At 35.9% G+C, this 24,101-nt stretch overlaps 1 protein-coding gene across 6 annotated transcripts in view; it reads right to left on the bottom strand.

The window, feature by feature from the left end:
* Window positions 1-24,101, bottom strand: part of Shark (SH2 ankyrin repeat kinase) — a 109,587-nt gene that overhangs the window by 69,123 nt on the left and 16,363 nt on the right. For 3 of the 6 annotated variants that reach the window (XR_012756261.1, XR_012756260.1, XM_075365221.1), the window contains exon 2: window positions 4,721-4,823. Coding sequence is in view for 1 of the 6 variants with exons in the window: in XM_075365221.1 (XP_075221336.1) it covers window positions 4,721-4,823 (103 nt within the window). In the remaining 5 variants the exon portion in view is untranslated. Of the gene's footprint in view, window positions 1-4,720; window positions 4,824-6,957; window positions 7,358-24,101 lie in introns of those variants that run through there. The other 3 variants (XR_012756266.1, XR_012756262.1, XR_012756263.1) reach the window with 3 other exon arrangements.

Here is a 24,101-nt window from a genome sequence, read left to right on the forward strand (position 1 = left end):
GCAGAAAAGACAAAACGGTAAAAAACTTAAACAAAAAATGCTTTTTTCAAAATGGAAAAAAGCTGTAGTGGCATTTCAAGAAATATTCTAAGGTTATACACCTTGTAAGTCCACTGTGGAGTAAACACATATACCAGATGTTTTAGGAAGTTTCTGTCATGCTTTATAGGTATATTCCTCTTATCAAAATCAAAAAGGTTTATATAAAACATAACAAAAACATTTTATTTCTGAGTTAGTTAGCAAAAGATTTCTACTTCCATGAAAAACTGAAAAAAAATGAGAGCTAGACCTAAATCTCCAGAAATGTGTAAAGCCCAAAAAATTGAAATTGAAAAGAGTACTTTTTTAAATTTGGTATAAGTTTACTTACAAATTGCCAATATCTAAAAAAACATGTTTAAGACAAAATTTGTACTGAATTTATTCGCTGAGAAGTTGATATATAATTAAAGATTAATAAAAATAAATTAAAATTTAAAAAAATCCATTTTTACTGAAAAATTACACAATAAAAAATTCTGAGAATCTCGCATTGCAGATAAATAGTGAATTGTAGGTCAACTTCTCAAATAATTTGATAACAAAACCTGATCATTATTTAAGTAAATTATTTTCTATACTATTTAATCAATTTACAGTGATAATATTGCTTAGTCAAAATGTTCCCTTCAGTGTCAATGTACACATCATCATCGTCATGATTTATGGATGCAATTGCCTTCTCCAACATTTTTAAGCTGTTTTTTATTTTTTGGGTAGGAAAAATGATTCTGTGTATAGTTCATTTTCATGTAGGATCTTTGGGCATACACTAATGAATGCCTTCATGTGTCCCCCATATAAAGAAACTTATGGATTGAAACAGGAGGATCTGGCTGGCTACCTTTGTGGTCTTCCTCAGCCAATCCACTCATCTGCAAATCATTAAGATGCTGAGTTATGCAGTGATAAAGATGAGCTGGCACTCTGTCTGGCTGGAAATAAATGTGGTATTTGTATTATTAAAGAAATATCTTATAATAGCTGAAAACGCTCATTTTCAAGATAATTCAGGCAGCCATTCTCTTCTTTTTTTTCCAGTCATTTGACTGGTTTAATTCAGCTCTCCAATATTCCCTATCTAGTGCAAGTTGTTTCATTTTGGTATATCCCCTACATTCTAACAATTTGTTTTACATATTCCAAACAATACCCACCTGCACAATTTTTCCCATTTACCTGTCCCTCCAATATCAAAGCAACTATTCCAGGATGCCTTAAGATGTGGCCTATAAGTCTGTCTCTTCTTTTAGCTATATTTTTCCAAATGCTTCCTTCTTCATCAATTTGTTGCAGCACTTCTTCATTTGTCACTTTATCTACCCATCTGCTTTTAAAATTCTCCTATATCACCACATTTCAAAAGCTTCTAATCTTTTCTTCTCAGGTACTCCAATTGTCCAAATTTCACTTCCACACAAAGCTATGCTCCAAACATATACTTTGAGAAATGTTTTCCAATGTTTAAATTAATTTTTTATGTAAGAAAATTATATTTCTGACTGAAAGCTCATTTTGCTTGTGCTACAAAGCATTTTATATTGCTCCTGCTTCATTTATATTTAGTAATTCTACTTCCCAAATAATAAAATTCTTCTACCTCCATATTCTTTTCTCTTCCTATTTTTATATTCAGTGGTCCATCTATTTTATTTCTGCTACATCTCATTAATTTTGTTTTGTTCTCGTTTATTTTCAGGTGGTAGTTCTTGCGTAGGTTTTCATCCATGCTTCATTGTTTCTTCTAAATCTGTTTTACTCTCGACTAGAATTACTATATCATCAGCAAATTGTAGCATCTTTCTTTATCTTTTCACCTTGCACAGTTACTCTGGTTCTAAACTGTTCTTTAACATCATTAATTGTTAGTTTTACATAAAAATTAAAAAGTAACGGGGATAGGGAACATCCTTGTCAGACTCCCTTTTTTTATTACTGCTTCAATAATTACTGTTATGCTCTTATGCTCTTCAATTATTACTGTTGCAGTTTGGTTCATGTAAATGTTAGCAATTATTCTTCTATCTCTACACTTGAATCCTAAATTTTTTTAATGCTGAACATTTTATTCCAGTCCACATTATCAAACGGGTTTTCTAAGTCTATAAATACCATGAATGTTGGTTTGTTTTTTTTTAATCTTCATTCTACTATTAATCTGAGCACTATAATTGCTTCCCTTATATACTTTTCCTGAAACCAAACTGGTCTTCTTTTAACATATCTGTATAGAATTCTTGTTAAAATTTTTGATGCAAAAATAGTTGAGCTAATTTTTCTATATTCTTCACATTTATCTGCTCCTGCTTTCTTTGGTATCATGACTAACACTCTTTTTGAAGTCTGATGGAACTTCCCCTTTTTCATAAATATTACACACCAGTTTGTATAATCTACCTATCGCTTCCTCACCTTCACTGCACAGTAATTCTGCAGGTATCTCGTTTATCCCAGAAGCCTTTCTCCCATTTAATGCGCTTCCTTTAATGCTATATTAAATTCAGATCTCAGTATCGTATCTCTTTTCATTATCTTCAACTTCCTCTTCCTCTATAACACCAGTTTCTAATTAATTTGCTCCGTATAACTCTTCAACATATTCCATCCACCTATCAACCTTTTCTTTCGTATTACAAATTGGTGTATCATCTTTATTTAATGCATTATTAAATTCTAACTTATGTACCACAAAATTTTCCTTTATGCTCCATCTATTTTACCAATGATAATTTCTCTTTCCACTTCTGAACGCTTCTTTAATCCCTCTTCTTTCAGTAATTTGCATTTTCTGTTTATAATATTTCTTAACTTTAACTTCATCACTAGCATTCTTATACTTTCTACACTCATCCATCAGCTGCAATATATCCTCTGATATCCAAAGTTTTCTACCAGTTCTCTTTGTCCAGCTTCTGTTGATTTAAGAATTCCCTTTTTAACATTCTTCCATTCTTCTTCTATATTTTCTACGTCATTTTTTACTTAGACCTCTTGCAATGTTCTCTTCAAAAATCTTCTTTACCTCCTCTTCCTCAAGCTTCTCTAGATTCCACCGATTCATCTGACACATTTTCTTCAGGTTTTTAAACCCCAATCTACATTTCATTATTACTAACTTATGGTCACTATTAATGTCTGCTCCCGAATATGCTTTGCAGTTGACGAGCTAATTTCTAAATCTTCGCTTAACCATGATATAATCTATCTGATACCTTGGAGTATTGCCTGGCTTTTTCTACGTGTAGATTCTTCTATTGTGATTTTGAAACTGGGTGTTGGTAATTACTAAATTATATTTCGTGCAAAACTCAATAAGTTTATAACCTCTTTCATTTCTTTTGCCCGGCCCATATTCACAGACAATATTTCCTTCCTAGCCTTTCCTGATGCTTGCATTCCATTCTCCAACTATTATTAATTTTTCATCTCCTTTACGTGTTTAATTGCTTCATCAATTTCTTCATATAGACACTCTACCTCATCATCAACATGGGCACTTGTAGGCATATAAACATCTTAACAATCGCATTCAGCTTAGGTTTTGATTTTATCCTGATTACAATGATTCTACCACTAAGTTTTTTGAAATTACTCTCTTCCCTATCTTCTTATTCATTATAAAACCTACTCCTGCCTGCCACCCTCTAAGAATAAAATATTCTTGTCTAAGAATTTAGAGAAGCATCCTTTAATATGATTAAGGTCAGATCAGAATTTCTCCCATTTATTGAAAAATGAAATAGAAAGTCTGCTTCAAAGATAACATAAAAATTGCTGTCATTCCAAATATGATTGTTTTTTGTATTGTTAATATCATTATATGTAGACTATTTTTTTCAGATGTAATACATACTGAAGATGATATAAATAAGGAACTTAAGACCTTACGAGTTCTCTACATACTAACATGCAGATAATCTTAACATATTAGTTAAAGGGCTTCATGGTATCACAGGCAATATCTGCTCACAACTATTATTTTCCTGTTCTAAATTTACTACAAACCATCCTTTCTCTCAGTTTTCAGTGAGTATCTATAAATACTGGTCTATTGCCAATAATTATGTTAGAAAATCATTGGCAATATTCTTCAACGGCTTTTCTAGCAACATCATTGCATTAACTTAGATAAACTATAATCTGTGTATTCCTTGTGTGAATTTATCAAAAAAAGTAACTTTTTACTTTTATATACTGAACTTAAATAACTGACCTGAGTTCAGTGCAGCACTATTACTATGTATTAATTATTACTATTAATTATGCATTACTACCTATTACAATTACTATGTATCACTATTACTTAGCACCTAAACAGTACATTAAAATACAAATAAAAAATGTAATACATGATTTTTTAAATTTTTATTCAGTGGTTGCATATAATACTATTAATTTTGCTCAATAATTGTGTTCATTAAGTTTTAGTATAGCATCATTTGACCTTTAGAACACAGATCTGGGTGAAATTGTTCACCAGCCTAACTTAAAAACAAGGAATTTCCTTACTCATGTTTATATGAACTTTTTTCATAATTTTTATGCGGAATGTGGCTTATAAAGAAAGCACGACAGAAACTTCTTAAAACACCCTGAATAACATACAGATACTACATCTCAGCATAAAACATACATACTATGGTTCTTGATGCTACACTAAAATTAATCGTGGAAGTACCTCTTTTCAGTAATTCCTCTGCATCCTCTCTATTTAAATTCTCATGGTACCAGCAAACATTATCTTCATTTGACATTTTCTCCAAATTCAAATAACCCTGAAACTGAGGTATATTCAATTAATAAAATTGTCAGCATAAAAATGCCTAACTAATTTAAGGCACAGTAACAATTTTAAAAACCTCTTTACAATCTTTAAAGCATATGGACATTTATTCAGATTACAAATTATTTAAATAATGTTTTATAGAAAGATATTAAATTTTAATAAAATATTACTGTAAAGACGCTGCTTAAAAAACAAAATTAAGCAGATTTGGGGAAAATATGGCAATGAAGTTGATCCTGCTCCACCCAATCCATTTATATAAAGTTTTATAAAATATTTTGATTTTCAGTAAGGTAATGTGGTGGTGCAGCATCTTGCTTGATGTAAGATGCTCCTTGATCATTGTTGAGTAATAAATGAGTAAATTTTAAAGTATATTCAAATGCACCATACTATTGTTGGCCTTTGCAACTACCAGAACTAAACTGTAAGTTTTAATTCTGCTATGGCCACAAGTCACATTCACTTCCGGGCTGTCCTAATCTCCACCGAGAACCATGTGGTTTTTCATGGTAGGAGAGTACTTAGATACTTTTCACAGGTCCCCAATCATTTACCTTACTTCAACAAAATAAATTAATCAAACTCTCACCTGGTATCCAAAATAAATATAATAAGTTTGTTTACTAGAACTCTGTATAAATAATCAATCCAGAATATAGCCTACTTTCATATTAGGTACCAGATAAAAATCTTTTTAGTATATTTATTACAGCATAAGCAAATGATTAAACAAATTATCTGAAACATAATACTATTACTCCAAAATTTCTATTTATGGTGTATGTCCTTACATTTGAAGAGACTTCGATCCATTCTACACAATTTTGAAAAAAATTCTGAAACACCCTTCTACAATTTAAGAGTGATCCATAAATGATGAATAGTCCTCACATACATTTCTGTTAATTTAAGGTTACAAGAAAATCTGAAATATTGTTCAATTACAGTGTAAATATGAGTGAAAATAAAACAAAAACAGTACTACTCATAAATGGCATAGTAAATTGAGGAAAAAGAGGCAATCCTTTAAAAACAAAATCATTTATTTACACAAAAAATTCTCATTCAATAAAAAGAATGAAATTTTAATAGCAGGCTCTTAACTTTGGCATTAATTGGTAATTTACTAAATACATAATTCACAAAACTGAACAAATAAGCTACCTGGTAAACTAATTAAGGTACCAAGGTAAATAAGCTATTGGTAGATAAAGTTATACAAAAAACAAGTCTACCTTATTGACAAGTCCAACATCGATTAATTCAAGGAACCATATAAGTTTTATTTTTGAATCTTTTATTATATTGTATTATTTTTATCAGTAGAAATTTAGTATTCTGTCTTTATATCACTTTGTTTGTCAAGTATATACATATATGAATATATACTTATATACAATACATATATTTATTTCTAATTTAAAAAAATATTAATTTATAAACTGTCACAATAATTTAATTGCAAAAAGGCAAATAAATCAGAAATAATGGTCAGTGGAGTTCAGTTAGTACTAATCAAAGTCCCACAATGTACAAACACTGATTACATTAATGTTTCTATCACTTTACACTCAAAATGCAACACAACTTAATTGTAATCCATAGCTCTCAAAATGGAATAAAAAACCATCTTAAAAATTAAAATCACCTTAATCTGATTAAAAGTTGTAAAAAAAGGTAAAACAATCATGAATCATGAAAAAATAACAAAACTCAGTTTGGTTAACTATGAGCAAATTCTTAAGTATGTTGGAATGAGTACTGTTTCACTAATAATTTAATTACAATACAAGAATTACTTCATTTACCTATTTTTAAATTATATTCAAATTCCTATAATTAATCAGTTGGCATAAACTAAAACAACTGAAATGAAAGCAACAAGAAACCAAATTTGACCTTTCTCGGGTTATAATTATCTAAAAGTCTACATAATTTTAAGATGCGGAATATTTTTTTAAAGTTGAACACACTTTACGAGAAGCATCGCTTACGTTTACCACTCGAAATTCGTTTAAACTGTCAAAAAAAAGAAAAAACCTTGTAATCGATTTAACAAATGCCGTTGAAAACATAATAACTTCAAGTACCACAAGAACAAAAATAATAAAAACAAACCTACTTACAAAATGAGCAGTTTAACAGGAGGTTAAAATCGCTAGTAGCATATTTCATGCGATCACAGATAGGTATCAACTATGTGGCACAGTACAATAGTATGCGGTGTACAAGATCAATTTTAAGGTACTTATCAAATTTTAGTAGCATTAACACACAATGTAATAAGGAAAACACAATGTTTAATTAAAAAACCAACACTACACAATCAAAACAACTGGAAACAACATCCCAGCCTAATAATAACCTTCAACTCCTTTCATTACCCATCATTTTCCCGGAAACAGCTGATTATCCTTACCACTCATTTAAAGAGACAAATTGGTAACAAGTACGCTACAATTCCTGACTTTACAACTGACAGAGAATTGTGGAAAGATATAACTCTACTCCGCCATCTAAAATCAGTCGATTGCACTGCTATCTATTACAAATAGTATACAAATACCAAAATTATTAAGCAAAAATTATATTTTTTTACGAATTTAATGGGCATTTATCGTACAATTTTAAATTATATTCTCTGTGTTTTTGTATTGTTTTTAGTTGTGGTCGTAACTAATAAGAACTTCAATGTACACCTAATTATACGGTTGGCAGAACCGTTTTAATAATATGCAATAATACAGATGACGCTAAGTTTAAATCACGCTATCTGCCTTATGTGCTACATTATCTTACGTAATACAAAAAAAAAAAATCATATGAAAAAACTATTCTTCTGTATAAAAAAATATTGGTCTATTGGCAGATGAAGCCAGTCGTATTTAAAGTTACGAATCTCATCAGCGAGAAATCATAAAAATTGGAATTCGTGGCTCCAATTTAATGCTTGTTCTTTTTTAATTAAATAATGCCTTATATACCATAATAAAAACGTTCAGAACATTTTTCAGCTGTTAATAGAAAAGAATATCTACTTTTTACTACACTTTTCACTTAAATCGACTTTCACTTAAAACAACACAGCTAAAGTAATATTTTTGCCGGCCTCCGTGGCGCGAGTGGTAGCGTCTCCACCTTTCATACGGAGGTCCCGGGTTCGAATCCTGGTCAGGCATAGAATTTACACGCTACATGTCATCCATCTCATCCTCTGAATTCCTAACGGTGGTCCCGGAGGTTAAAAAATATATATATCTCACATAACTCAAAAACGATTAGCCGTAGGATGTTGAAATTTTGGTTTTAAGACTATTGTAACATCTAGTTGTGCACCTCTCCTTTTGATTGCAATCGACTGAACCAAAAGTGTCCAAAAAAGCCTTTTTCTTAACTGCAGTAATAAGCACTCATTGAGAGCTTTTCAACGATATTATAAGTGGTACTTATTTTCTTTGGTTCCAGAGTTATAGCCAAATAAAATTTTAATTAATGAAATATTTGGATCTTAGGGGAAGGCACGTCGGTTCGAATCAGACTTCATCTCCTTTTTCTCTTAACTTTTTTTTAATTTAGATATATTGATTCATTAATAATTAACCTTACATTGTAAAAAAAAAAAATACGATGAATAATATTCAATAATAACAAAAAAAATTAGAAGTTTTTAATGAAATAAAATTTTATGTACTTTTCATTTCAAAAAAATGTGTGTATGCAATTTACTAGGTGTACAAGGAAGTCATGTGTTGTCCGTATTAGGTTTTTTACATAAGAGGAGGGTAATCTCTAACAGACACCATTCGCCCGCTCAGTAGGTAGTGTTCTAAGGTTCATCCTAGTAAAGGCAGTTATTTTTATAGGAATTTGAATACTAGATCGTGGATACCGGTAATATTTGGTGGTTGGGTATCAATTAACCACATATCTCAGGAATGGTCGACCCAATTGTACAAGACTACACTTCCCTTACATTCATACATACCACCCTCATTCATCCTCTGAAGAAATACCTTACGGTGGTTCCGGAGACTAAACAGATAAACAAAGATGGTAGTGTTGAGCTCCCCCCCCCCCCCTTTACAACACGCGAAGGCCGAACTCGCCATAAGCACAATACAGTATCCGATGGGAATCACTGGATCGCCTGTCAGAAAGGAGGCGGCAAGAAACTCAGCGGAGTCCCACGGGTATCAACCGAACACGTACATCCGCGTTCGGGCCTAACAGCCTGGTGTAATTTAACCTAATCTGTCTTAATCTAATCTAAATGACGACAATCTTGTAATCTTGTCGGATTCATTCTAACTGGACAGCCACCTGTCTAGAAGAACACCGTAAGACAACGCCCTATTCTCCTCCCGGTATTGTCGTCCCTGAACAGTGCCAATAATTCTATCGGTGGCGTACTGGCGATAACGAACGCCGCCTCAGAGGAGACAGTTCTGATGCCCGATCATACTCGCAGAGATATCCATCTCTGAATCCGCTCAAGGGTCAGTCAGTCTGTTACGCTGTGTGTTTAGGGCTCTAAACCAGGCACGTGCTCGATATAACAGGATCGAGCTCATGAGACTGGAGTGCACGAGCCGTTTAGAGTATCTTGGTCCGTTCACATTGCTCAGAAGCCAGCTGAGTGCGGCCACCGTCTTCTCTGCTTTAACCGCGATTTCGATCATTTTATTCATTGATCGATAGGCATTGATCGATTTCGATCAATGTCTCCTAAAGGAGACATTGATCGAAATCGCGGTTAAAGACGCCTCCCGTCCAGCTATACCGCAAGGTATTCAAGAAGTACTAGGAAACACAGAGAAATCTAGAACTCGGAAGATGCACCCTCAGGGAACGTTAACCTCAGGACCCCATCGTAGAAACATTCCGCAATAGGGGTGTCAGCACGGATTCCTGCGGCACATCCCGAGTGACCATAAAATGACCCTCCCATCAACGTTAGATGTGATGGTAGCTCTATGGCAGGGATAGGACTGAAGGATTTTCCTCAGACAGGCGTCGACCCACTTATCGGAAAACGATACGAAGATCGACCGACTATCATAATAGATTGCTAAAGACGTTCCTGACGTCAAAGAAAATGAGAGTTGGGATGTTTGCCTCTTTGTTTTGATCTAGTAATCGCACTGTCGACCGTATTCGTTACCCTGTTGACAGCATCAATCATTGAAATGCCTGTCCGAAAACCGTAATGGTGTGATCGTTTGGTGCCACCGTTTCTAGCGATGTTGTCAGCGAGCCGCACCATCAGCATCTTCTCGAACAGCTTCGTGAAGTTATTGATCAAACAAAGAGGTCGATAGGTAGAAAATTCATCGGCAGGGCTTTCTTCCTATCAGCACCAGCTGCGACACCTTCCAATCCTACGGCATGTACTCGTTGACCAGGATGTAGTTGATCGTATTTAAGACCTTGAATGGGACCGCGTCATCCACAATCCTGGTCACCTCAATTGGAAGACCGTCAGGCCCAGGATTTTTCTCAGTCTTCATCCTCTGCGTAGCATCAAGGAGAAACGAGGGATTTGTAAGCGATAATCATCACCCTTCTGGTGTACCACCTTCTGGGAAAAGCCCATCTACACGACTTTGCAGCTGACCATCATTAAGGACTGGCAGGCTCCGCCCGAATCTCTTTGCGACGAACTGGTATCCACGACCGCAGACGTCTCCGTTGATCTTGTTGCACAGTTGCCTCCAACAATCCCTCATGACAGACATGATGATGGCCAACCTATACCTCTCCTGAACTCGATGAAACAAACTGTCGCTAGTTCTCTCCGATCAAGCTTCGTCCTACGGTTCAGTCTCTGGAACCGCGGTCGTGCTGACCGTAAGCCTTCCTCAGTTAGGCAAGTTCAGCCGACCACCAGTAGACCCGCTTAGATCGAGTTGGTCTCTTGACGAAAACTTCTGCGGTCTCACAGACCTCCGTAACCACCTCTACATCCTGATCCCGTAGGGGAAGACACTCCCTATGTGACGTTTCCGTTCGCCACGCCACCTCCTCCGTACCTAGTCTTGATGGGATTTACCGGAGGTCATCTTTAAAAACCTCACGATTGATATATTTCAGTTTCACCTCGGCCACCGGTGCTAATGCCACAAGCGACATTCCCATCGATGTACTACTAACTAAGGTGAACTCGTGGAAAACAAAACACATCTCAATTGAAATCTTAAACAAGACTAATTACATAAACGTCGAGTGAAGAATTGAAATCTACCTACCCGAATAGGTAAAAGTAAGTTTGACACAACTCTACAACAAAAAAAAGGAAATGAAAACAAAGCAAAGAAACAAAGGAAGCCCAGTCGAGACCCTATACCCCTTCTGCAATTCTTTCTTTAGCGAGGGAAATCATAAATTCCTATTAACCATTCTAGTTTCTCCAATTCTGCTGAATATCCAAAGTCGACCCGACAATGTCGAGACGACAAATCACCTAAATGCGCTTCTCATCGTACGTTGAACACTCATACAGCACGTAGAAGGCATCATCTAGTACCTTACACTGTGGGGCACAAACTCGAATCCACCAGGCCAACCTGCCCCTAAAAGCACCGTGTGCTGAAAGAAACTGAGTAACATACTTATTTGGGAAATCCAGGAGGCTCCAAAACATCTAATATCCGGGAAGGGATCATGCGTATATCGCCCGTCTTCCGTTTCATCCTATCTTGCTTGCCATAATTTATATCCATGTTGCTCGATCTCCCGAATATTTTTATCCCAACTCAGTTGAGTGAATAACCAGGGCCAGCTCTAGCATTTTTGCCGCCGTAGGCAAACCCAAAGCTTCAAAAAAACTTAAATTAAAAAAAAAACAAAACAGAATTATAAAAGAACCATATTAACCAGGAAACTGACAGACATATAATTGAATTAAAATAACAATACTAATACAGATTTACGGAAAATTATTTTACTGAAAAACAAAATCTACATTTTTAACATGTTAGCTTGTTAAAAAACTTACAAACTTACAAACTAAGACTAGTACTTACTATTTTCAGAGATAATTTAAATATACTTCTAAAACAATAAACAAAACTAGTACAATAATAATATTATTATACTAATAAATAATATTATCTTCTAGATTCAAGTAATCGAAATATGTTTTTCTGGGTTGTGTTTATTTTTTGCGCTCTAATTCAGGCGATTTTGCCGCTCCTAAATTTTTCCGCCGTAGGCAGTTGTCTACCTTACCTACCGCCAACGGCCGGTCCTGCACCCAACTTCCTAGAAACATATCGTTCCTGCCTCTCTATCGCAAGAACATCTATTGGCTTTACACTTGCAATCACCAAGATCGCCCGCCTCTCGTGATATCGTTCAGTAACCACCCATTACCGTCAGCAACATAAGTCGTTGGGCCCTCAGTAAAATGTTCGGATACGGTTAAATTTCAGCCTATCCGCTAATAAATGTGGAAAAAGCAAACTAACTGACCGTATAACTCAGATTATAAATTGAAGAAGAGGTATGAAATCTTCTCTGTTAGCGTGGTATTTAAATTTCTGTACCGGTTAGATACTGACAGAAGTACCATTTTTTATATTTTAATTATTATACTATTACTTTATGCACATATTTTAATCTTTGGATAATTTGCGTAAACTCGTTTCGAAGTTTAAATAATGAATAAAGCTAACAAATCTCTGAGGTGATATTAAGTTCGATAATACAGCCCACATCAGTTATGGAAAGAGATTGACGCAAATCTTTTAACCGTATCATTTATTAAAACTGGGTAAACTGCTTTCACGAACCTGTTTATTCACTGAATAAATACGAATAGATACCTTCAAGTCTCTGAAGTAACTTTTCGCAGTGCTTTTTCTACGAGTATATAACTTCATATATGATTAAAGTTACATCTGCAAATTTTTGTGTTTTTTAAAATATAATCTTTACGTTTCAGGCAAAACTAAACATAGGTCTTTTCCCTCAATGATTTTCAATTTCAATTAATCTCATTACCTCAAATCGTGTTTGTTCTACAGTCTGAACGGAATTACGAATGAACGACATAAATTAGTTTAAAAAGACAATTTAGACGATTGTAATTTTGGTTATTTCTTAACTTTAAATATTTACCGATGGAAATTCCCTCTTAACAAAAAATATATATATTTTTTGTAACATCTACTCGCTACGATACAATCTACAAGGATAATTAAGATAAAACAATGAATTCGCCCTCATTTTGTTAAAACATCTTAAATAATTTATGCGCTCAAGTATATTTTAGCAAAACATTTTAACAAACGAAATAAAATTTGAAGCTTACTCAAATTTTCTTTTTATTTCGATCGGAAAATAGGGTTCCACCTGCAAACTGCATATCGATTGTTGATGTTTACTTCTTATCTGTTTATAATTGTCTTAATTTGCTAAGAATGCATTTTAGACATATTTGAAGTATGAAACAAAATTTTGAGCAATTTTTGTAAAAATATTTTTTTAAATTTCATTCGAAATTATTCCCCCGTTTTGCGAGAAAGTTTTTTTTTTGTTTTCTGTATATTAATTTTAGTAAAACATTTTAGAAGAACGTGAATTAAAGAAATTATTAAAAGATTTCCGTAAGGAATAATTTTTTTGGAATTTTGATCGAGAATTCCTTCTAGATAATAAATAGATTAGTCTATTGAATAAACACAAGGTAGTTCAGCTTGTACATTTATAAATAACAGTTATAAAAAAAACCATATTTTTTATTTTGTAAAAGTATAATTTAAAAAATTATATTTTCTGAAAAATATATTTTTTTGTCGGGAGTATAACTTTCAAAAAAGGTTTTAATAATAAAAATGCAAAACACAAAAGCGGTCACGGGATTAACTCATACATCAAACAAATAATCGAAAATTTAACTAAATTCAAACGCTTTTTTTGTTAAGCTACAAAAGACAAAATAAGTAACAAGATGTTACTATTCTGTCTGTAACCGTTCTAAATCATGTATGTACCATAGTGTGCAATACTTTAAAACCGCTTGCATTCAGCTTCACAAGAACGCGTTTAAAAGAAAATACTGTCACTCATCTGTTGCATCTTTCATCCTAGTTTGTAACGCATTAGATCATTTAATTCACAAGCACGTAACCAACCGTCAACGAATAAATCCTTTATTGACAACAGAACTGGTCTCAGTCACAACCGACGCAGTACTTTTTACTTTATGTTCTCGTTTATCAAGGACAATGACTTCCTCTTACAGCTAATAGCACTTCAAAAATAGAAATGTTATAATTTATAAAAAATAGTAAATAATGAAAAACAAAAAAACAATTAATGACAAGACACTAAAAAATATGAAATTATGTTTCTAGTGACTAAATCTTTACTTAAGTCGTTTCATGAATTCCACAAACTGCAAAATATGATAACCATAAAACCGTAATCGGCGTTGATAGCCTGCAATTAAAACATAAATTTTACTGTTGTCAACAATCACATGAAGCCCGGTAGAAACAATTCACAATAATCAACTGTAATTCAAATATATACAGCGTAACCCCGCTATAACGCGGCTATAGGGGGACTTACGTGGCACCCGCATTATAGGCTAACTGCGTTATTTCGAGAAGTAAATTTTAAATCACAAAGAGAATCAATTAAAAAAATAGGCAAAAAATCAAGCAATAACGGTTTAATAGAAAAAGTCGATATAATATAATGTGTACTTACATAGAAACAAGTTAAGTGCGGAAGATACGATATTTTTTCAATTATTCAAATATTTTTTGAGGGACAGGTAATAATCCGCGTTATATCGGTATCTACGGTATATCGAGCCGCGTTATAGCGGGGATGTACTGTATTAACAATAATAATAACATACTGCCCTGAGGTAGATAATCCCCACGTCCGGAACACAACATCTATGTTCCACGTCCAGGGCGGCAACAGCTGTACCTTTGTACATCACATATAGCTGGCTAACGGGGTTCCGAGTAAATTCCTCGGTTATGCTTTGTTAAGTTTGACCTGGTTCCAACTTCAGGTCACTAAACGGACTGGATTTTTGGCTACCTGCTGGAAATGGAATAACAAACGATTTTGGAAATGGATTCATACCACTCTTAGAACTGGCGATGTGGCGGCCAGGGTCAATGTTATTGCAGGTGTAACGGAGACCCTTCCGTTGTCCACATGCCCCCTGCGATGGCAAGCATGTAGCAATGGTGCCCATGTATGTCGGTGCATGGGAGCTCTGAAAGGTTCAGTGAGTAGGAGCCTGGAGTCAGTGCAGAGACTGCGGATCCGCTCTCTGCCAGGACATATGGCGGTTCCACCGGAGTACCGGATAGGACCTCCAAGGTTAGTAGCCCTGGAGTGGGGGTGTACCCCGGCGGCTAGCCTTGCTACAGAAGGGATCAATGTTCATGAATTTTCCTGAACAAACTAACGTGGCAGAGGGTGCACGTAAACACCCTCGTTTAGAAACCGCCGATTCGCCACAAGCGAAGAGGAAAAAAGTAAGGAGAGTGATAAGATTAGAAAAGATGCTGATAAAATCAGTAAAGATTTAAGAAAAGCTTTGTTTGGAAATAATGTTCCCAAACCAAGATTTTTGGTCATCACAAAAGAGAATGGTAACTTCCAAAAGGTAAGTCCATTCTTAATTGCTAGAGAGATTACAAATTGTGCTGGAGGCCCTGTTAAAGAAATAAGAAAAACTTTTACGGGACTTCATGTAGAGACTGTTAATGATATACAGTCTCAGAAGATTCTAGGACTGAAGAAAATTGGAGAGCTAGCAGTACGTGTTGATCCCCACGGCACGCTCAACACCTCAAGGGGTGTTGTGGTCTGTCGGGATCTTTTAAATTGTTCGGAGCAAGAGATTGTAGAGGAACTGGCAGCACAAGGAGTAATAGAGTGCCGTCGATTGAACATGAGACGGAACGGTGAGGTCTTACCCTCAGCTTCTCATGTCCTCACTTTCAACCGGCCTACTTTGCCAGAAAAGATAAGAGCGGGGATTCACCGTTTGGATGTGCGGGCATTTGTCCCACAGCCAATGAGGTGCTTCAAGTGCCAACGCTTTGGCCACACCGCTCTTAGATGCGAAAGACCGCAAATATGCGTGTGCGGTGAAGAGGTGCATGAGGGAGAGCCGTGTAAAGAGCCTCCTACATGTATTAATTGCAAAGGAGCGCATTCTTGTAGATCAAAGAATTGTCCTGTCTACAAAGATGAAGTAGCTGTGCAGGAAGTAAAAACCCTGCAAAAGGTCAGCTACTTCGATGCAAAAAAGATAGTTAACGCCCGTAAGCCTAGAGCAACAACAACTTACGCTCAGGCTGCGGCTGCCGCTCCTGTCACTGCTCCAGTTGCTGTCGATGAGGGTCAACTCATAAGTAAACTTGCTCCGACCTTGGCTAATATGATTGAAAGAATTATAGACAATAAAATGAAACCTTTCAATAGTAAAGAGCCAATAAAGCCAAAGATATTAGTACAGCCTCCTGAAGATAAAACACAGAAAGTTGCTCTTACTCTCAAGAAAACGGACGCCAAAGCAGAAAGTCAAGTCCGCCTCAGTGAGATTCTTGATGAAAAGAAAAAGGTGACTCCTACAAAGACTGTTATGGAGGCTCCAAAGCCTCCAGCAACTGAGTTGGCCTCTAAACCCCAGAGGCCACAAAAAATCACACAGGGGGGGGTGAGTGTCTCCCCTCCCACAGGCGGTGACCGGTGCTATCCCCGTGTCGGGGAGTGGCCAGGTTGCCGCCTCTCAATCGGCGCCTGAAACCGGCGCCGATCCATGTCCGTCGTCGTCGGCGGCTTCGGTGGTCTCCGACACGGAGACCGGAAGCCTTACAGGCGACGACCTTCTCCGTGAACATGCTGCTGTTCGCAACATGGAGAAGAAGCGAAAAAAAGGATGGCCGAAAGGAAAACTCAGACAATAATTTAATTAAAAATTAGTGAGTCGATAGTACAGTGGAACATCAATGGATGTTTTTCAAACATCCATGAGCTCCAACGCTTGGTACATGATGTACACCCGATCTGTATATGTCTGCAAGAAACACATTTCCGCCGAAATGAAAATTTTAAATTAAAAGGATTCAATATATTTCGGCGAGATCAACCGCCAAATATAAGAGTTAGAGGTGGAGTGAAAATGCAATAATTGAGTCGGCATCGAGATATATTCCCAAAACATCTGGAAAACTTACAAAGAAACCCGTTCCATGGTGGAACGATGAAATAAGTGAAGCTATAAAAAGAAAGAAAAGGGCGTATAACGCCTTTAAGAAGCGTCCTAGTATAGAAAATCTTGTTGCCTTTAAGAAATACAGGGCGTATGCAAAACGTCTTATGATAGATTCCAAAAAACGATCCTGGCAGCAATACGTGTCATCCATCGACAAAACTACTACTGCATCAGATGTTTGGAGGAAAGTGAAGGCGATTTGTGGGCGTAATGATTTTGCTCCCATAACTAGCCTTCAAGATGAAGATGAAATAAAAGATACTCCATATGAAATTGCAGAGCTGTTATCCAATCATTTCGAAAAGGCCAGCAAAATGGCCAACTACGAGGAAGGTTTTCGAACCAAAAAAGAAGAACTCGAAGGTCTACTAAATTTTAGAACTGAGTATAATTACTCATATAATGTACCATTTAAAATGGAAGAATTCGCGAAAGCGTTGGAAAAAGCAGGTAACACAGCTGCTGGTCCGGATGAAATCCACTATAATATGATCAGGCAGCTGAATACCACTGCAAAGTGTAGATTATTAGAACTTTATAATAAAATATGGCGGGATGGAACGTACCCGCAGCAGTCGAAAAAAGCTCATGTTGTTCCAGTACCAAAGAAAAATAAAAATTTAACTGACCCCAATAGCTACCGTCCTATTTCTTTGACGTGTGCTATATGGAAAATATTGGAAAAAATGATTAATAATCGACTCGTCTGGGTTTTGGAAAAAGAAAACCTGATATCACCGTATCAAGCAGGTTTTCGACAATACCATTCTACCACTGATCAAATGATCAGCTTAGAGGACATTATATATAACAGCTTTATTACAAGGAAACATTGTGTCGGAGTCTTCTTTGATCTTCAGAAGGCTTTCGATATGACCTGGCGTCATGGTATAATGCTCCAGTTACATGAATGGGGCATTCGTGGCAATCTGCCTATACTGCTCAGCAACTACATGAATGACCGTACCTTCCAAGTACGCGTCAACAATGAATATTCATGTGAAAGAATCTTGGAAAATGGCATACCGCAAGGTTCACCGTTGAGCGGTACCTTGTTTACCATTGCCATTAATAAATTGATATTAGCCATTCCAGTAGAAATCAGCAAAAGCGTCTATGTTGATGATCTGGCAATCGTATATGCCAGCAACAAGACTGCTATGGTGAGGTACAAATTGCAACGAGCGATCAATGCTCTAAATGAAGTTGCAAGGAATAATGGATTCCAATTCTCACCAGAAAAAACGTGCTGTGTACACTTTTGTAGGAAGAGAATTCCTCATCAAAGTCCTGCTTTGACAATTGATGATAATCCAATACAATATAAAGACAGCGTAAGGTATTTAGGACTAGTATTGGATAAATCCCTTACATGGGGATTACATATACAGGACTTGAGTGATAGATGTAAAAGAGCCCTAAACATTATAAAATGTTTATCGAACTTAAATTGGGGCTCAGAAAAAGAGACATTATTGAGATTGTATAAAGCATTGGTTCAATCTAAACTAGACTACGGATGTATCGTATATTCATCCGCTAGAAAGTCGCACTTAAGAAAGTTAGACGTAGTTCATAATAGCGGAATAAGATACGCAACAGGTGCTTTCCGCACAAGTCCGGCGGCTAGTCTGATGTCTGAAGCCGGAATAATGCCACTACATTATAGAAGAGAGATCCTCTTGTTAAGATATGCAGCAAATATATGGGCTTTCCCTGCTCATATAAATAATAAATTGTTTACGAATCATCCCATGGCTGCATTATACGAACGTCGTGCTACCTATTCCAGACCAGCCGGAATTAGGTACCACGAATTAAGAAATAAATATGAAGTTGCCACTCCAGATACATTGGCAATTTCTACTAGAGAAATACCGCCATGGCTCTTGCCAGCGGTTAATACAAGTTTGGATCTCTATCAAGGAGAAATAAAAAAGAAACCAGCAGTGATCATCCAGCAGGAATTTTTGGCAACCGTCAGTAGTTACGAAGAACATATTAGAATTTATACTGACGGTTCTAAAACCGAACATGGTGTTGGATGTTCGATATATGTAAATGAAGAAGCCCACTTTTGGAGACTGCCAGATGTGGCCAGTGTCTACACGGCAGAACTCACTGCAATTCAGCAAGCTCTTCGCTACACTGAACACTATTGCGAAGAGAGAGTGCTAATATGTTCCGATTCATTAAGTGCACTCGTCGCAATTCGGAACAAGAACATTAAGGATGTCCTAATTGCAAACATCCTGTCCATTTTATACGTACTATAACAACGAGGACAGCGATGCGCATTTGTATGGACTCCGGGGCATGCTGGTATTACAGGTAATGAAATCGCAGACGAAGCTGGCAGAAAGGCAACAGTCTGCGATGATTTGGATACATTTCCTGTAAGAGTGGCAGATGTTAAAAACCGTCTAACAAACATAGTAAAAAACAAGTGGAATGCTGAATGGAGGAGATTAAATACAAAATTAAACACAGTAAAATCTTCTCCTTATAAATGGAAAAGCGACTATAAGTTGACTCGCCGTGAACAAGTAGCGGTGACCAGACTTAGAATTGGTCATACGCGATTAACAAATTTATATTTGTTAGTGAGACCAATGTGCGGTGAAGTGAGACCAATGTGCGGTGTTTGTAATAAAACACTGACAATCAAGCATCTTATAGAAGAGTGTACCATATATGAGGACCTCAGAAAGAGGTTCCGTTTTAGAAATAATATTACTGCTGATCTGGATAATGGAAATGAAGAAAATATAGTTGCATTTTTACACGCCAGTGGTCTTCTTAAAAGTCTATAAAAATGAAAGTTTAAGCTGTGAGAAACTCTAAGCGGTAGTTTATATATATATATATATATATATATATAAAGAAAAAATGGTATTGATAAGTTTAATTTTAAACGTATGCATATATACATAAGGGAGTCTTGAAACGTGGCACGTATAGTGACGGGAGGTAGCCCTCTTGCCTAGGCCATTTTGGCTCACCTGCATTCAAGAGCAGTGAGTCGGGGTGTGTCCGATGATGGCATGGGGGACCCTCAAGGGTGGATTGAGGGCGCGAGGCTGTGGGTGTACGCTGTGCATGCCTATAGCCTGTCTATAAGAAGGATTCAACTGCCACGGCACCCTGGCGCGACTGATATACTGCTCAACGGCGGTTCTGGTCGCCCCGAGGGTGCTTAAACAAACTATAAATGAGACTCGTAGAAGAAAAAAAGAAAGATATGGTAGGATAAGTTTTAATTTAATTTTAATTTAATGGTCTTTTGGGAACCTATCTCAAATTTTAATATTGGGGCCCTTTACACCCCATAAGTGTTTGTGATTGTCCTTGTCTTTATGTCTTAAATGTTTTGTGTAGTTTGTGTTTTTAAATAAAATGTAAGGGCCCTTTACACCCTTACATACGACGATCCAGATGGTGATAGTAGTTTCTTTTAAAGATTGTGATGAGGGCTAATGACCTTAGCAGTCGATACCCATAAAAATAAATAAAAAAAATAACTTACTAAATCCATTTTTTACAACTTTTACAAACAATAGATTTAGCTAAATTTAATAAATGTTGTTTTAATAATCAATAATACATTTATTAAGCAGTTACAGCAAATATCCCATAAATCAATGTCGCCACGAGTCTTAAGTTATACCTCTCATACCAGAGTAAAAAAATAATAAATAATTTAATTTTACCAAATGTAATTTGATATCAGCGATTTAAAAAATAAAATTGATTCAAGTTACAAATACTACAATGAAATTGTCGAATTAAAACGTTAAATTAAAAAATAAAATATCACAATTATACTAAAATGTTGCTACGAAAACGATAAAATTTAGTAACGCAGATTCCGATAAATTATTTAAACAGAAAATAAAAGAGGTACAGGTTTAAAAATTAATTTTACAATCGTGACTGAAGAACTCACCGACCAAATAAAAAGGCCTTAAACGACCATTCGTACATTTTTTTTTAATTCATCAGAGGCCCATTTTTGGTAGAGGAAGGAAATTTATTGGAACATACTAAAACCGTTGATAAAACAACTTTTTAAACTTTTTTTATTTATACTTAGTATCGAAAGAGGAAAATAATTTTAGAGTTCGATGTTTGCACATCGTGAATTTCAGACCTTAAAATATAACGGCATTTTTTCTAACAAATATTAAGATATTATACATACTATAAGAATCTGAAGCTCGGTAAAAAGTTTTTAGCATTTCTCTCGATGATTGTTGAGCTTTACAACTCGAAACCTACGTGTCCTCAAAGACAGAGCCCGTAGTACGAGTGATTTTGAAACGATCCATTCCGGAAGTAATTTAAACGAATTGGTTCTTGTAATTTACGTCTTAATTCGCTTCAGACAGAATAGAAGATAAGATAAGACTAACATCTTCGATAGAAATTTAAAAATTAAATCGCGAGATCCAAGAATCGATTCTGAGATCCAATTGATATGAGATCGATTGGATATCCAAAATACGATTAAGATCCAAGACGTTTAACGCATGGCGGTCTGGTACCTTCTCGCTAAGGACAAATTTATCAGCTCTTTCAACAATTTAAAACCGACTGCTAAATCCTCGACAACTGAGTCTCCTCAACAAGAAATCTCCTATTCCATATGGCGACAAGGAAAATGAAAATATCCCGACCAATCCATTCAATTTCAGTAAATTATTTTTTATATAGTGTGTAGTTTGTTTATAATCAAGATGTTTTCCCCGGCACACGGGTACTCGGTACTTCATATGAAAAAGAGAATATATACGCATTATCATATATTTGCTTTATATATATCCTAGTGTGTGTTTAACTACGGTATGTCAAAAGTATCTTTTTTTATAAGTCTAAAATTTTATTGTTGATTGTATCAAGTTGCTGACGGTTATTAAAGAAATTTTAAATCAAATTTAATTCATTATTTTTTAATCTCATAAAGGTTAATTTCACCATGTTATGAGCAAACGCTGTCGAAAATCTGTGAGATAACAGATTATCAACATACTGTAGTACTTATATTTAAAAGCGTCAACGCTCTTATTCACAAGGCACAAAATTGCCTGCAGAATGGATAATTTCAGCCGAAACACGAACTGTTGATAACGAGAGATTAATTATTAAAATGCCTCATCGATCACGATAGTTTTAAAAATTCTGTTTAGTACAGACACAATACTCAACAGGCTTTAATTACAGGTTTCATCATATTCTCCTTCTTTTATAAAATAAAAAGACTTTCGAGATTTACAGGTAACCAGCTTCCTTGTAAACGTCATACCGAGCAAGTAAGGTAATTAAATAAATTGTAAGAATTGATCATGTTTTTCTGAAAATAGTTTTAAAAATCTATAAAATCAGGTACAACTTAAATTTATATAGAGAGCTTATAACACGTAAGTTTTTCAGAAAAGTATAGTTATATATTTATTTTCTAAAGTTGCATATAGGTTCACCATGGCATGTAAAAAAAAAAGCATTTTTCTGGTCATATATATATATATATATATATATATATGTTCCTTTCTGAGCGACATTCCTCACATCACGCATGGGAGACTACCACGTTACGATTATAATTACTTGTACACTAATAAATATTATTTTCTAAACTTTCTTTTTGTCCACGTTAATCTAAGAATCAACAGAACCGATTTAAATAAACTTTGCAAGCTTATAGCAAGCGCTGAGCTGAAGGTTTTCCACTTTGTTTGGTATCAACATGTTAAAAAGAGTCGGAGTTACTACAAATTTTATCACTTACCGTCTTGACACGCCCACAGTAGATACTCACTAGATACTCACTTGACACACTAGATACTAAAACGAGCTCGATGCCTCGAGCTCGTTTTTACGGGCAACGGGTGTCCAGGTGCTCACCAACTGCCTTACATATACCTTTCTTTTTCCTTTTAGCCTCCGGTAACTACCGTTTAGATAATTCTTCAGAGGATGAATGAGGATGATATGTATGAGTGTGAATGAAGTGTAGTCTTGTACATTCTCAGTTCGACCGTTCCTGAGATGTGTGGTTAATTGAAACCCAACCACCAAAGAACACCGGTATCCACGATCTAGTATTCAAATCCGTGTAAAAATAACTGGCTTTACTAGGACTTGAACGCTGTAACTCTCGACTTCCAAATCAGCTGATTTGGGAAGACGCGTTAACCACTAGACCAACCCGGTGGGTTTCCTTACATATACCTAAAAAATGCCTTCACCACCACCGATACATAGTAGTGGTATGCCCACCTTAACTATAATGATGGCAGCGTTCTTCCCCGCGTCCTTAAACCAACCCCACCCTTGATTACAGAGACATTGATTTCAGATATCAAGACCAGGTCTACATTTTTCCTAGCGGCCACCTCAAACACAAGCGTCCTTTGACATGCGCTCCGATTGCAATTAATTTGTAGGATCTTCATTTCCTATGCTTACAGGTCTAGCTACTTGTGTCCCTCCGCACCATACAAGGTATACATCAGCAGTCTGGGACCCAGATCTCTCCTGTGGCCTGCTTTGCCTCAATTGAAACATAGTCTGGAGCGGTCAGGGCCCTGACACTTAGCCGCAGCATGCTCTGGCTCCCGACAACTGAAACAACGCTCATCCTCCTCTTTCATCATAACCCAGAAGAGGATCCAGCCAATCTGAATTCTAAGTTTGTCAGTAATGGTTTTGGCGCCCTGCCAGAAAGAATTATCGATGCATTCTTAGTATCGCCAAAGGCTGGCCTAACCGACGATAGCTTAAAATTCTTATCTGATCCGTCCGCCCTAGCGATTAACTCCCTTATCGCGCCCTCATCAGTACTGGAGTGACGTCCTTATATAAACAACCTGATCACGTAGAAGACACCCGCCTTGTGATGATCCCGGTCGCCACGCCACACTTTGACCTCTCTCAGGATGCTACCGACGCAAATGCCTCGGCAAACATTTCCATCAATTTATTTACACAACTTACTATCGCCTTCGTATGTCTTCTTTC

This window comes from Lycorma delicatula, chromosome 1 (genome assembly GCF_047948215.1).
Source record: "Lycorma delicatula isolate Av1 chromosome 1, ASM4794821v1, whole genome shotgun sequence".
Classification (NCBI taxonomy): Eukaryota; Metazoa; Arthropoda; class Insecta; order Hemiptera; family Fulgoridae; genus Lycorma; species Lycorma delicatula.